This window comes from Lithobates pipiens, unplaced genomic scaffold, assembly GCF_037356315.1.
Source record: "Lithobates pipiens isolate NorthernLeopardFrog02 unplaced genomic scaffold, aLitPip1_a1.2 Scaffold_8, whole genome shotgun sequence".
Classification (NCBI taxonomy): Eukaryota; Metazoa; Chordata; class Amphibia; order Anura; family Ranidae; genus Lithobates; species Lithobates pipiens.
Window position 1 is genome coordinate 28,355,424 of NW_027507903.1, and position 16,406 is coordinate 28,371,829.

The 16,406-nt window shown below is 41.3% G+C and overlaps 1 protein-coding gene across 1 annotated transcript in view; it reads left to right on the forward strand.

Moving 5' to 3' along the window:
• FAM174B (family with sequence similarity 174 member B) overlaps positions 1 to 14,736 on the forward strand; it is an 85,236-nt gene extending 70,500 nt beyond the window's left edge. The window contains exon 3 of the mRNA XM_077473831.1: positions 13,094 to 14,736. Within this exon, the coding sequence (XP_077329957.1) occupies positions 13,094 to 13,097 (4 nt within the window). The 3' untranslated portion in view covers positions 13,098 to 14,736. The remainder of the gene's footprint in view (positions 1 to 13,093) is intronic.
• The last annotated feature ends 1,670 nt before the right edge of the window (positions 14,737 to 16,406 follow it).

Here is a 16,406-nt window from a genome sequence, read left to right on the forward strand (position 1 = left end):
TCTAGTAGCCCTCTACTGTGCTGTATAGTTAGTATGAGATTTTCTCCAGATGTATCAATGTTTGCAATACTGAACTCTACAAGTAGCTTGGAATGGTTCCTTTTGATTAACCCCATGCGCCTAAAGGGTAAAACAAGTGTTAATGCCTAAGCACAATTTTGTAATTTTTAAATGTGTTCATAAAACTGTACGTATAATCACAACTACTCACAAAAAAAATCACAAAAACTGGGATTTCTTTTGGTGGTAAATGGTAATGGATACCTCCTTGATAATTTTTTTATCATTAAGGGCAAACTGGCTCAAAATAGTAATAAAAAAAAAAGAAAAAAGTTTAACCACTAAAATAGAGGGCACTTTCACCCCCTTCCTGCCCAGGCTTCAGCGCGGTCGCATTTTGGGTGACAATTGCGCGGTCATGCAACACTGTACCCAAATGACATTTTTTATTTTTTTCCTCACAAACAGGGCTTTCTTGTAGTGGTATATGATTCCCCACTGGATTTTTTATTGTTTTGCGCTACAAATAAAAAAAGACCGAAAATTTGGATTAAAAAAAAGGTTTTCTTTGTTTCTGTTATAAAACTTTGTAAATAAGTATGTTTTCTCCTTCACTGATAAGGTGGGACTGCTTATCAGTGCCTATGCGGCACTGATGAGCAGCACTGGTGGGCACTTATAGGTGGCACTGGTGAGCACTGATAGGCTGCACTGATGGGCACTGATAGATGGCACTCATAGGCAGCACTGATAGATGGCATTGACAGGCATCACTGATGGGCAATTATTGGTACTGATTGCCATACCCAATAGGCACGAATTGGCAGCCCTGGTGGGCTCCAGTGGGCATCCTCATTGGGTCTGCACTAATAATCAATGCGCTGATTATCAGCGCAGACCCTCTTTGTCAGGAGAGCCGCCGATCAGCTCTCCTCTACTCACGCCCTGTCAGCATGTGTAGAGGAAAAGCCAATAAACGGCAGTTCCTGGGTACCATATAATGAGTTGTGATTGGACGCAGCTGATCACATGGTAAAGAGCCTACGTCATAGGCCCTATACCTAGATCGGAGATGCAGTGTGTCAGAGCGACACACCACACCAAAGATTGCCACGTTCCGTGCCCCCGCGGCTTATCCTGCTGGGCATCATATGATGCCCAGTTAGGATAATACAACCACTTTCCATCCGTCCTGATATATGGCGGGTGGGAAGTTGTTAAATTTAGCTGTATGTTTATTGCTACTACCATAACCTACCAAACAAACCAAAATAAATTCTTCTGCTCCCTACTATCACAGCAGTACCACATAATAATGAAAAAGTCACTCGCATTCATGTTTACTGTACACATTAAAGGAATAGCTCTTTCTTTAATTGTATCAGACGAAACAGGTAGGAATGTTCAACAAAGTACTGTATGTAAATTCCCTGCAATGTACATTGATCATCCAGAGAGGATTTTTTTTCCTCAACAAAAGTGGAGTTACTCTTTTAAGGTTTTTTGGACACTGTGATTGTCCTCAGGCTGCCGAATTGGACAGCGGGTCCATGATCAGAGATATACTGCTCGAAGGAATCTTCACACAGAGATGGGAAGGGAGAAGATGAGTAGATGTTGCCGACTGCAGTTTATAGAGGAAACTATAGTAATTGTTGGAATATCTTTCAGTCTTCCTGTGCTATATTCTTTTTTCCTAACAGCCAATTGTGTGGGGTTAGAGCCTCTTCATAGACCTCGTTGCCTAATCTAGATGAAAACCTTTAGTCCAGCCTCTCTCAACCTTTCTACCCCAGAGAAACCCCTTGAAATAATTTTCACGTTTCAGGGAACCCTTGGTAAGATTAGTCTTTCTAGGGTCATTGGAAAAATGTCCCTTACATTGGGGGTGGCAAGTGGGAAGAATGCCCCCCTTACAGGGGTAACAAGAATGACACCCTTACAGGCATGTCACTGGCTTTGTCAAGTGGCACTGGATCTAGAACTATGCAGGCAAGTGGGTACATGATCAGGAATATTCTTCTCGAAAGAATCTTCACTCGTAGAGATAGGAAGGGAGAAGATGAATAGATATTGCCGACTCTGCAGTTTATAGGAGGAGCTGAAGTAATTGGTAGAATAACTTCCAGCCTGCCTGTATAATAATCTTTTTTTTTTCTAACAGCCAATTGTGTGGGATTGGAGCCTCTTCGCAGATTTTGCCCAATCTAGCTAAAAACCTTTAACCCAACATTTCTCAGCCTTTCTACCCCAGGGGAACCCCTTAAAAAAAAAAAAAAAATAAGGTTTCAGGTAACCCTTGGTAAGATTAGTCTTTGTAGGGTCATTGGGAAAATGTCCCTTACATTAGTGGTGGCATGTGGGAAGAATGTCCCCCCTTACAGGGGTAGCAAGAACGATACCCTTACAGGCATGTCACTGGCTTTGTCAAGTGGTACTGGATCTAGAACTATGCAGGCAAGTGGGTACATGATCAAGAATATTCTTCGCAAAAGAATCTTCACTCTTAGATATAGGAAGGGAATAGATGAACAGATCTCGCAGACTCTTGGTAAGATTAGCCTTGGGAAAAATGTCCCTTACGTTAGTGGTGGCAAATGGAAAGAATTCCCCCCCTTACAGGAGTAGCAAGAATGATACCTTTACAGGCACGTCACTGGCTTTGTCAAGTGGCACTGGACCTGGAACTATGCAGGCAGTGGGTCCATGATCAGGACAATTCTGCTCAAAAGAATCTTCACACAAATAGATAGGAAGGGAGACCATGAGAAGATAGTGCCGACTCTGCAGTTTATAGAAGAAACTGTAGTAAATGGTAGAGTAGCTTCCAGCCTACCTATAATAATCATATTTTCCCTAAAAGCCAATTGTTTGGGATTGGGGCCTCTTTGTAGATGTTGCCCAGTCTACATGAAAACCTTTCACCCAGCCTTTTTGCTGATTTAGTTTTAACATCTAAAAATAAGCAGAGAGCGGCCAGGATATCATGTGATCACTATGATTGGTCACAGCAATCACATGGTTACAATGTAAACAAAGCTGCAATAAATGGCTTCCATTCATGACTGTTTTTTTCTCTGTTGTGATTGGCCTATAGCTATCACATGGTATCTGGGCCAATCACAGCCTGTCAACAGTAAGCAAGCTTTCATGAATAGAACTGTTCATTTAAGCTCCAGCTGTTGCAGAACTACAAGTCCCATGACGCATAGCAAGACTGACAGCTACAAGCATGACAGGCAGAGACAGAGGCATGATGGGACTTGTAGTTTTGCAACAGCTGGAGGTCCGCTTATTACATATCCCTGCTTTAAAACAATGACCCCCCCCCCCCCCCCTTCCGAATAGTACAGTGGCATAGTAAAACTCTGAGGAAGGTATGCAAAAAAGAAAGAAAATGTTAAAAAATAAAGTTTTAAATATTGGATAAAAAAATGATCATTATTATTTTAGTTTTATTTTTTAAGAGCTTTAATACCAGGCACTTTAACCCTCTTCCTGCCTGGGCCAATTTTCAGCTTTCAGTGCTGTAACACTTTGAATGACAATTGCGCGGTCATACAACACTGTGCCCAAATTACATTTTATCACTGTACACAAATAGAGCTTACTTTTGGTGGTATTTAATCACTGCTACAGTGAGGGGAAAAAAGTATTTGATCCCCTGCTGATTTTGTACGTTTTCTCACTGACATGGAAATGATCAGTCTATAATTTTAATGGTTGATTTATTTTAATAGTAAGTGCCGGTTCACACTGCTATCCTGTCCGATATCTGATGTGATTCGCACTGCACTGCAGCACAAATCACAAGCGATCTCTGTGCAATGCGAACTCAGCCGTACAGATTGTATGGCTGAATTTGCATCACATTCAGACCTAACGCGAACCGGACCCTTTTTTTTAATCCGCAGCAGAATCGGATCGCATTGGGTGTTCACACCCTTGCGATCCGAACCCTCTCTGAATTTGCAGTTTGTGCTGCGATATTCGAACTGATTCAAAGGTGTCATTAGCCTTCTATTGACACTTCCAGCAGTTTGCATATGGCAGTGTGAACTGTATGCGGATTCACAGAGTTCCCGCATTGAATGTGAACTGACCCTGAGAGAATAACAACAAAAAAATCCAGAACGCACTTCAAAAAAGTTATAAATTGATTTGCATTCTATTGAGTAAAATAACTATTTGACCCCTTCACAAAACATGATTTAGTTATTTGGTGGCAAAACCCTTGTTGGCAATCACAGAGGTCAGACATTTCTTGTAGTTGGCCACCAGGTTTGCTCACATCTCAGGAGGGATTTTTTTTGTCCCACTACTCTTTGCGGATCCTCTCCAAGTCAGTAAGGTTTTGAGGCTGACTTTTGGTAACTCAAACCTTCAGCTCCCTCCACATATTTTCTAGGGGAGAAGGATCTGGAGACTATGAAGGCTCGTCCACTCCAGGATCTTTAATGTGCCTTTTCTTAAGCCACTCCTTGTTTGCTTTGTCCATGTGTTTTGGGTCATTGTCATGATGGAGTACCCATCCACGACCCATTTTCAATGATCTGGCTTAGGGAAGGAGGTTCCCACCCAAGATTTGACGTTACACGGCCCCGTCCATCCTCCCTTTGATGCGGTGAAGTTGTCCTGTCCCCTTAGCAGAAAAACACCCCCAAAGCATAATGTTTCCACCTCCATGTTTGATGGTGGGGATGGTGTTCTTGGGATCATAGGCAGCATTCCTCCACCTCCAAACACATTGAGTTGAGTTGATGCCAAAGAGCTTGATTTTGGTCTCATCTGACCACAACACTTTCACCTGGTTCTCCACTGAATCATTCAGATGTTCATTAGCAAACTTCAGATAGGCCTGTACATGTGCATACTTGATCAGTGGGACCTTGCGGGCGCAGTGGGTTACCAATTGTTTTCTTGGTTACTTTGGTCCCAGCTGCCTTGAGATGATTGACAAGATTCTCCTGTGTAGTTCTGGGCTGATTCCTCACCATTCTCATGATCATTGAAACTCCACGAGTTGAGATCTTGCATGGAGCCCCAGACCAAGAGAGATTGACAGTTATTTTGTGTTTCTTCCATTTGCGAATAATCGCACCAATTGTTGTCTCCAAGCTGCTTGGCGATGGTCTTGTAGCCCATTCCAGCCTTGTGTAGGTCTACAATCTTGTCCCTGACATCCATGGACAGCTCTTTTGGTCTTGGCCATGGTGGTGAGATTGGAATCAGATTGAGTGCTTTTGTGGACAGGTGTCTTATATACTTCAGGTAACAAGCTGAGATTAGAAGCACTCCCTTTAAGAGAGTGCCCCTAATCTCAGCTTGTTACCTCTATAGAAGACACCTAGGAGCCAGAAATCTTGCTTATTGATAGGAGATCAAATAATTATTTCACTCATTTAAAATGCAAATCAATTTCTAACTTTTTTTTCTGGATATTTTTCTTGTTATTCTGTCCCTCACTGTTCAAATAAACTTGCCATCAAAATTATCAGCTCTCCTCACCTCACAATCTCAGTGTGAACCAAGGAGAGCTGATAAATGGCACTTTCTTGTTTGTTGTGATTGGACACAGCTGATCACATGGGTAAAGACCCGCGTCATCGGCTCTTTACTGAGATCAGGGTCGTACCGTATCCGTTACAGGCACGCAAGCGCCGTGAGACTGGGGAGACGTCCTATGACGTCGTCCAAAAAGAACTGCGCATTCGCGCCCACCATCATTTGTCTATACGGCGGGCGGGAGGTAGTTTAAAATGCTGTCACCAGTCAGTATCGCTGACCACTGCCCCACCAGTCATATGATAACGCTGTACTGCACTGGTCGCAGTATGTAAAAAAATTAATATTTCTTTATTTTTCAAAAAATTGTAACAATTACAACTAAAAAAAACTCGCCATGCCTTGTTTTCTTTTAAGAATTTTTGGTATTTTTTGTTTATATAACAAAAAAATTAAAAGTGGAGATCAAATACCCCCAAAACAGGTAAGCCTTATTATAGGCTTACCTGTAGGTAAAAATTGGGTATACAACCACTCTAAAGACCGCCCACTGCATATATACTGCGGCAGGGTGGTTCTATTGCTCAAAACGACGTACCTGTACGTACAGCGGGTGCCACCGATATTGTGTCAATCGACACCCTCGAGCCCTGCCGCGGGAGCCAGCGCCGAGCTATGTCGCTCCTCCCGCTCACCGCCCCCAATACATTCCTATGGATGCGTGGCATCAAGTGGGGGCGGCGAGTGCGAGAAACACAGCTCGCAGCGGGGATTTCCAGCGTGATCCCATTGCGCTGGAAACACATTATCAGCAGCACCTACTGTACCTGTACATCGTTTCATGCAATAGATCATGTAGGCGTACGCGCCCGCTGCACAGAGGAGGAGCCGATGTGCATGCTCAGCGGGCCCGATGTCCGCCGACCACCCGCAATTGTACAGAGAGGTAGATCCCCGTTCTGTCTATGTAAACAAGGCATATCCCCATTCTGACAGTGAACAACATGGGGATCTGCTGTTCCTAGTGAATAGAAACAATGATATTTGTGTTGTTCCTGTCAGTCCATCCCCCGCAAAGTAAGAAAACACACTAAGGGAACACATTTAAACCTTTGATCGCCCCTGATGTTAACTCTTCCCTGCCAGTGTCAGTTATACAGTAATTAGTGCATTTTTTTTTTAGCACTGATCAATGTATTGGTGAAACTGGTGCCCAAAAAGTGTCACTTGGGGTCAGATTTGTGCGCCGCAATGTCGCAATCCCACTAAAAATCGCAGATCGCCGCCATTAGTAGTAAAAAAAAAATGTAAAAAAAATCCATAAATCTATCCTGTAGTTTTGGTTTGCGCAAAAGTTATAGTGTCTACAATCAATGTACGCTTATTGAAATTTTGTTTACCAAAAATATGTAGTAGAATACATATTGGCCTAAATTGATGAAGACATTTTTTTTATGTGTTTTTAGCAGAAAGTAAAAAATATATATATTTTTTTAAAATAAAAATCGTCGCTCTTTTTTTGTTTATAGCGCAAAAAAAAAACGCAGAGGTGATCAAATACCACCAAAAGAAAGCTCTATTTCTGGGGAAAAATGGATGTCAATTTTATTTGGGTGCAACATCACACGAATGTACATTTGTCGGTTAAAGTAACGCAGTGCCGCATCGCAAAAAATGGCCCGGTCATTAGGTGGTAAAACCTTCCGGGGCTGCAGTGGGTAAACAGGACTATCTTTACCTTTATTGAGTTAGAAGATCAGATCACATTATTGAAGGCATTCTGGAAATTCTTAGAGGTTCATGAACTTTCTGACAGCTATACCGACAGGTGTAGGGATACATTTGAGACGCTATTGTAGGGCCTTTTAAATGAATAGGCTAGTATCTTAAATCAGAAATACACGGCATCTGAGCACCACAAACCAAAAACAGTTTAATTTTTAATATTCAAAGCAAACTCCCCCATCCATCTATGTCTCCATGATTTATAGTGTTGTGAAATCACTTTGGAAAACACCTCCCTAGCATTTCTGGCTGCAACCATCTTGAGTAAGGGCAGATAATTGTAGCATTTACTTCCTGGAATCCATCTGCCCTTAGCTCAGACATGCAGGTGTTCCGTTGGATTTCATTGCAGATGTGACGTTGCGTTGCGACCATCTTGGTACACCCCGCACTCGGCCATACTAAGCCTACAGTCTGAAGTCGCCAAGCGGACATCTTTTTACATCCACAAAATCTCTTTCTGAGGTCTGAAGCAATACCTAAGGAAGAAAAGAAAACTCTTGAAAGTTTGTCTTTTAAGTGTTAGGTAGCATTGCATACCGCAGTACTCTCGTATTTTGTAATCTTATTTATATGTACTTATTCTTTTTTTTTTCCAGTGGTGTGATTTAGTGGTGAAAATTATTTGTGCCCCCCCCCCCCCAGTTTTGACTGTGGTATCTTATGTGCCCCCCCCATATATTGTTCCTAGAGACACTACTGTTTTTTTTATCCAAATGATTGAAAGATATATTTTTAGATCACTTCTAAGCAAGAATAAAAAAGAGAAGCTGCTCCCCATTAAAAATATTGCATATGTTTATTAAAGTACCGTATTTATCGGCATATAGGAGGGAAGTTTCAGGAAAAAAAACGTACATTTTAAATGAAGAACTTTGAAGCAAAATAAGGGTCAGTGCCCATCAATGCAACCTCACCATTGCCCATCTGTAACCTGATCAATGCCATCTGCAGCCTCACAATTGCCAATCAATGCAGCTTGATCAATGCCCACATGCAGCCTCACCTTTGCCATAAATGCAGCTTGATCAATGCCCACATGCAGCCTCACCTTTGCCATAAATGCAGCTTGATCAATGCCCATATGCAGCCTCACCTTTGCCATAAATGCAGGCTGATCAGTGCCCATCTGCAGCTTCACCTTAGATTACTGCCTCGAAAGGGACAGGGATGGGGTGGGACGAGTGCCATCAGATTACATACAGCGCAAATCTGTTTACTCAGCTGTTTAATACAAAGTTCTATGATAGACAGAACAGTGGTCCAATGCCGGTGATCTGGTAGATAGTGTCCTGCCATCATATAGTGTCCGCCCCGTACTGTGCATGCACAGTACGGGGCAGAAGAAGCTTTGGAAAATCTCCGAAGCTGAACGGCGCCTGCGCCGTGAGTGGAGGTGGTAGCCCCACCATCCAAGCGGACATAGGGTTCGGAAAAATTAGCGGCGCCGTGAATCCTCAGCTATTTTTGGAATCTGTGTTGCTGTGTACTCCGCATGCGCAGTACACAGCGTACACTATCTGATGGGGGACCTTATATGATGAGACACCGGCCCAGGAGACGGGACTTCCTATTACAGAGGCTGCTGAGTAAACAGGAGATTCTCACTGTATGTAATCTGACGGCTCTTGTCCTGCCCCCTCCTAGGCAACCCAAATTGCAGTATCGGCGTATAACATGCACACACTGTTTGCGCCCAATTTTCAGGGTAAAAAAGTGAGTGTTATACGCCAATAAATACAGTACTTCAAGCACAAGCTGATCCACCTGATCCCTAAACAAACGTGTTTTGCTTCATCTGCAGCTTATTCATATGCTATGATTAAGCTCCAGATGGAGTGAAATGCATGAAAGTCATGGGACAAGTGGAACGGCTAATGCTTTGAGTACGTTAATAAACATATGTAATATTTTTAATGGAGAGCAGCTTTTCTTTTTTTCTTATTTTCTTTATGGAGTGGCTGACGACCGGAAACCTGCTCCCATTATCAGAGGAGTAAAGAGGTGGAAGTCTTTAGCAGGACTGGACACTTTGCTGCATATGGATATATTTCTAGATGTTATTAGCAATCAGATGCTATGGGTTTGATTCACTAAATCTGCAGAGTGTAAAATCTGGTGCAGCAGTGCTTGTTCAAATAAGCTTTGACAAAAAAAAAAAAAGAAAATGGAAGCTGATTGGTTTCTATGCAGAGCGGCCCGGGATTTGGCTCTCTTCAGTTTTAGTAAACCAACCCCAATGTTTAACCACTTGCCTACCAGGCCAATTCTGACATTTCACTCCTACATGTAAATATCATAATTTTTCTGCTAGAAAATTACACAGAACCACCAAACATTATATATGTTTTTTTAGTGGAGACCCTAGAGAATAAAATGGCAGTTGTTGCAACTTTTTAACTCGCGGAAATTTTTCAAACACGTTTTTTTTTTTTTTTTTTAAACTGTTTCATGCATTAAAAAAATAACAAAACAGTAAAGTTAGCCCAATTTTTTTGCATAATGTGAAAGATGATGTTACACCGAGTAAATATATACCTAACATGTCACGCTTCAAGATTGCAAACGGAAGTGGAATGGCACTAAACTTTGGTATTTAAAAATCCCCATAGGCGACGCTTTAACGTTTTTTACAGGTTACATATTTTGAGTTACAGAGGAGGTCTAGTGCTAGAATTATTGCTCTCCCCCTAACGTTCTTGGCGATACCTCACATGGGTGGCTTGAACGTCACTTACGTATGTGAGCGCAACTTGTGTATGCTTCTGCTAGCAAGCACGTTGGGACAGGAGCCCGTTTATTTTGCTAGTTTGATGCTTCCTTTTTTTGATCACTTTTATTCCTATTACATGGAGTGTAAACATCCCTTGTACTGTAATAGGAATTATAGGAATTATGTGTTACAGGCCCTTTTTACAGTGAGATATGGGGTCAGTAAGTCACCTGATCTCACCTCTAGGCTGGGAAGCCCGAAATAAATAATAATAAAAAAAAAAAGATCCTGGCTTCCCAGCCGAGGCAGCGGCATTTTTTCAAATGCAGAGGCCAGGCATGGCATCATAACATCGCACCTGGCCTCCGAACAATCATAGAGACTCCGGGGACCATCTGGCCTGCCGGAAATCTCTATGGTCAACATCCACCACCGGCCGGTTCCTTCTCTGGTTCGTCGAAGGCAGGGGCGAGTCAGGAGAAGCACCGGAGGGGGGCGGGAAGGGGGGCCATCCCCTCCCACCGCCTATTAGAACGATAAAGAGGCTGAACAGCCGCTATGATTGTTGTTATGGGGAATCGCCGGCTGAAAAAGAAGATATCTGGAATGCCTACAACTGCAGGCATCATTCAGATATCACCGCTCAAAGCCGATGACATCATATGACGTTGGAAGTGGGATTCTAGTAGAGTTGGATTCACATTGATGGATATTGCCTTCCTTTTCCTTTTGTCCATTTTTAGCACACATAGTCCAACATTGTCTTCTGCTATTATGTGACTGTATGGCTCATTACTTCTTGGTTTGGATGTCTTTAATTACATTAAGGATATTTTTTTTCCCAACATGATTTACCTTGGCGTTTCCGCGAGTTGCATATAAAAATTCTTCTTTTATTTAAGTGAAATTCCAGGCTAGATCTAACTACGCTTAAAATATCTCCCAGCCACCTTTTTAATGTATATGCTAACTACCTTATAGAAGGAAGATGCTTATACTTGCCTGTTCTCAAGGTGCTTCAGTCCAGTCATGTGATTGGCTCCCAGTGGCCGGCTTTTGGGGAGAGGAGGGACATCTGATCATGGATGCACCATAGTAAGCCCATAGGTGACATCATCGCCCAGGCATTCCAGCCGCTGTCCGTGATCTCTCCTCCTCCCTAAAGCCAGCCGCTGGGGAGATACCGTGAGGAGAGCAGAATACTCTGAGAATAGGCAAGTATAAGCAACATCCTTCTACAGGATAGTTAGAATAGGAGTTAGAAGGGGGTGGGAGTCGTTTTTAGCTTTGATTGATCTGGGAATACTACTTTAAACACTTTCCACCCATACTATTGTCAAATGACAGCTGAGCAGGACATTTGTCATTCTAGGTGGACGTCCTATAACGTCCTCTCAGAAAGAGCCTTGCTCTCACCCCACAGACCGCACTGTGGCACGATCTGTCACCAGCTGTGTGCACCGGACACAATCAGTGAGTGACCAGTGTACTTGCCCGCTTCCGGTACCATATGATCCCTGTGACCAATCACAGCAGATCACACGACGATTGTAAACAATGAATGGCATTGATGGATACCGTCCATTGCGCAATGTGATTGTCACAGTGATCACATGGTACAGACAGGGCCAATCACAGCCCATCTGTACCATGTGATTAGCTGTGGACAATCACAGCGAATCACAACAATGTACACAGAATGAATCCATTTCATTCAGTAAAAATGGTTCCTTTATACCAGTAAAATTCACTGGTATAAGCAATCATTGTGTGTGTGTGTGTGTGTGTGTGTAAAAATAAAAATCTTGATCACTTCCACAGAGTAGTACAGTGTTACTGTGGTAACACTGTATTGCTCTGGTCACAGTGTGTTAAAAAAAATTTTTTAAAAATGTTTTTATTTAATTTATTTATATGCTGTCACCAGTCTGTGTCCCTGGTCAATGCCACACCAGTTATATGATAATGCTGTACTGCACTGGTGACAGTATGTAGAATAAAAAAAAATAGTGAATTTTTTTTTACAAAAAAATGACATAAAATCACATCTTGAAACTCGGTGTGCCTCTAACTAAATATTTTTGTCTACTTTACAAAAAGGGGTAATTTGGGGGATATTAGTACTGTTCTGGCGTTTTTTGGGCCTCGAGAAATTGTGCCATCAGTACATCAGGTTTGAGATATAGATATAGATATATATATATATATATATAATCTCATAGTTTATGGACTCTATAACTTTCCTACAGACTAAATAATATACACTGATTTGGGTTATTTTCACCAAAGACGTGTAGCAGAATACAATTTGGCCTAAATTTATGAAAGGATATTTTTTTGCAAATTTTTATAACGGAAACAAAGAAAAACATCTTTGTTTGTTTTTTTTCTACATTTTCTGTATTTTTTTCATTTAAAATAATTAATTAAAATAAATATGGCAGAAGAAAGCTCTTTTTCTGGAAAAAATAAAAATAAACATTCCCTATGGGTACAGTTTTGCATGACCACAAAATTGTACTTTAAAGTGTGACAGGGTTGAAACCTGAAAATTGGCCTGAACAGGAAGGGGGTGATAGTGCCTGGTATTGAAGTGTTGATATCCTTCTATTAACAGACACTACTCAGTCCCATAGCTACATCATACTTGTGTTGTCATTGATAGCCCATTGGCTCTTCTAGGTTCAGCCGACAGGGCCTCATGATGATGCGCCACTAGGCCCACCCCTCTCCTACTTACTGAATGAAAGACTAAGGTCTACGGGGATTTGTGACGTGCATTTCCCAGTAGGCCCAGTGAGCATGGAGCACATCATTTGCCCAGGCCAGTGATGGTGAACCTTGGCACCCCAGATGTTTTGGAACTACATTTCCCATGAAGCTCTAATACACTGCAGAGTGCATGAGCGCCATGAGAAATGTAGTTCCAAAACATCTGGGTTGTCAAGGTTCGCCATCACTGGCCTAGGCAAATGACGTGCATGGAGGTACGGCCGTAATTCTTGTTAAAATAGGTAGATAAAAAACAAACTTATGATTTCCATAATTTGTCGTTCTGCTCCTGACTTTTTTTTTTTTTTCTCATGGCAGGTAAATGTTGATGTTCCACATCTGGTTGTGAAGACTTGAGTGGAGCCAAATGTCTGAAGCGCCCTTAGGAATTAATTATCTCGAAGAGAAGATGTGAATCGAAAAGGTTTCATCACACACAAGTTATGAACCTACATGGATATAACAGCTTTAAATAAAACTTTGTACCTATTCTGGAAGCTTCAGACAAAATAAGGAAAGACATGTAGACCCATTCTAACTGGATCTTCTTTCTTCTTTTTTTTTTTTTCTTTTTTTTTTTTCTCCATTTAATATATCTATCATTACTACAAGCCAAAGACCCGCTGTGGCTTCTGTTTGAAGACATTTCATGAAAACATTTAATTACAGGAAACATTCCACCGGTGGAGCCAGATCAATATGCCTCCAGGTAACAGAGAAATCAATGTGTGATTTCTTCCCCAATTTTCTCCCAGGAATTTTTTCATGTAAAAAATTAATTAGATTCCTGCCACATGGTCGGCGGGCAGCTCCTCTGATTTGCTCTCCGTGAGAGAGAAGATAACATCCAGATGGCAAGGACATGATCCTTGGATATGAGACTGACTCATCCGCTAACATCTTGCCAATAAAATCCACCGAAATTTACATCATGTGTGACAAGGAAACTTTGCGTTACAATGAATCCTTCATCCTGTCGGGCTAGTTATGATATATATTGGACTAGCCATACTTCAAAAACTCACTGATATGTTCTAAATGAATTTCATTGATCTTGTATACTGCTTACTGAGTAGAATCCAGTCTTGAACATTAATTCTTAATTACCAGATTTCTATGGTATTTACTATAGAAACCGTATATATAAATTAGATTACCTTTGTTATATGTAAAAATAGATAATGAACCTCCCCAATGATCTTTAGAAGTTTTTTTTATTAGTCACATGGGGGGCACCACATCCCATTAGAATGCATAAAGAACCCCAAAATTACAATCCTTAGATGGATTTTTGAGGTGCATTAGAACCCACAAAGAACCCCAAATTACAATCCTTGAATTAACTTTTAACGTGCTTAGAATGCACAAAGAACCACAAAATACAATCCCTAGATGGACTTTTCAGGTGCATCAGAATGCACAAAGAACCCCAAATGTCTAGAGTCGAGATGAACTTTTGAGGCGCACCACATCCCATTAGAATGTACAAAAAAAACATAATCCCTAGGTGGACTTTTGAGGTGAACCTCAAAAATGTACAGTATCTAAGGATTGTAATTTGAGGCTCACTGTCCACCTCAAAAGTCCATCTAGGGATTGTAATTTGGGGTTTGTTGTGCATTTTAATGGAATGTGGTGCACCTCAAAATTCCATCAAGGGATTGTAATTTGGGGTTCTTTGTACATTCTAATGGGATGTTGTGCACCTCAAAGGTCCATCTAGAGATTGTAATTTGGGGTTCTTAATTCTCTTTAGAAGTCATTAGCAGTTGGGCTGGCAGAGTACAGTGTTATTTATTTTCCTACTCTTCTCATTACCACAAACGTTTTATCAAGGTGATGGCGATGTCTAAATATCTCTGTGAAACTGGAACATACAGTGTTCATGCAGAAGGTCAAATGAGCTTTAGGAGCTGAACATGTTTCCGATAGTTCATTCACATTTAAATATTTCATATGCATCCAGTTTGTATGTTTTTTTTTTATGCATTTTCAAATGCACGTTTCCTGCTTTTTCCATTCCCTTTGTTGTCTATTGCAGAGGTCTTGAAACTATGACCCTCCAATTGTTCAGGAACTACAATTCCCATCATGCCTAGTCATGTCTGTGAATGTCAGGGTTTTGCAATGCCTCATGGGACGTGTAGTTCCGCAACTGCTGGAGGGCCGTAGTTTGGAGATCCTTGGTCTATTGGGACACGTGGCCGCACAGTCACAGCCTCTGTCCCAGTATGACATACAGGTGCGGGTCTCCGAAGTCCCCCTGTGTACATTTGGGCACATGTACCCGCATGTCATTTTGGGATAAGCTGTTGCGCCTGTGCAGTCGCATGTCCTAATAGACGACACCTGTGCATTCCTGTGCTCTTAAGACAGCTCTGCACAGGGCACAAAGCTAATCGCCTTGTGTGAAAGTCACCTAAAACATTGGAAAGCAGGTATATGATTATTTGCATTACTCTCATTACATTTACATGTGTATCTAAAGGACAGTACTACATATGAGGTGCAAATGTGTCAAACTGTGTAATGTTTGGTCATCACCATGGCGGCAGGTCCCTTTTACCGCCTCTACTGCCCTTACTGTCACTACATGCGCGATATTGAGAGGAGTAGTACTTGTAAATATTACTGCCATTACATGTGCAATGATATTAGGAGTAGTAGTATCCTTGGAAATATTACTAATACTACATACACAATGATATTAGGAGTGGTAGTATACTTGGAAATATTACTGCCACCATATTAGAAGTAGTAGTATCCCTGAAAACATACTAATGCTACATACACAATGATATTAGGAGTGGTAGTATACTTGGAAATATTACTGCCACCATATTAGAAGTAGTAGTATCCCTGAAAACATACTAATGCTACATACACAATGATATTAGGAGTGGTAGTATCCTTGAAAATATTACTACCACTACATAAACAATGATATTAGGAGTGGTAGTATCCTTTTTAAATATTACTGCCACCACATATGCCATATAAGAAGTAGTAGTATCCTTGAAGATAGTAGAACCCCACATTACAACCTGGAAACAGGCATTTAAAACTCTGTAAGTTTGTGTGTAGATGGATATAATAGAGAATGGTCGGATGTTCCATGTTGGCATTTAGCAGCTGAATTTTAAAGATGGTTTATCAGCAATGGCCAGGTGAAGGAAAGGGGTGGCTTAAACTCTTTGCTTCCATGTCCTTACATCAAAATAAATACAATGGTCAATATTGGAAGCTGAAAGACATTTCTTTGTGGCTGTTGGAAAAAGATCTCCAAGCCTAAAACAGGCCGTGAGAATGTCTTCCAAAACTGTTACCAAAAAAAAAAAAATGTGGTAATCGCTGGTCCTTGTTGGCTTCATTACTCTACATTTAGATGCGTTAAAAGAGTACTTGTGCAGGGGCATCAATATACATGCATTGGATAATGTTTTATAAGAACTGCCACAGGAACCTGTCAGAAGTGGCGTGCGCTAAACAGGATGACCTGTTTGAGGTCTGTCTCTATTTCTGAAATTTCTGCTCCTAATTAACAGAGGAAACATGGCAGTTTTCCATATGGAAAACTACAGTGGATTCCTGTAGTTATGGAAAACTACAGTGGATTCCATGTGGAAAACTA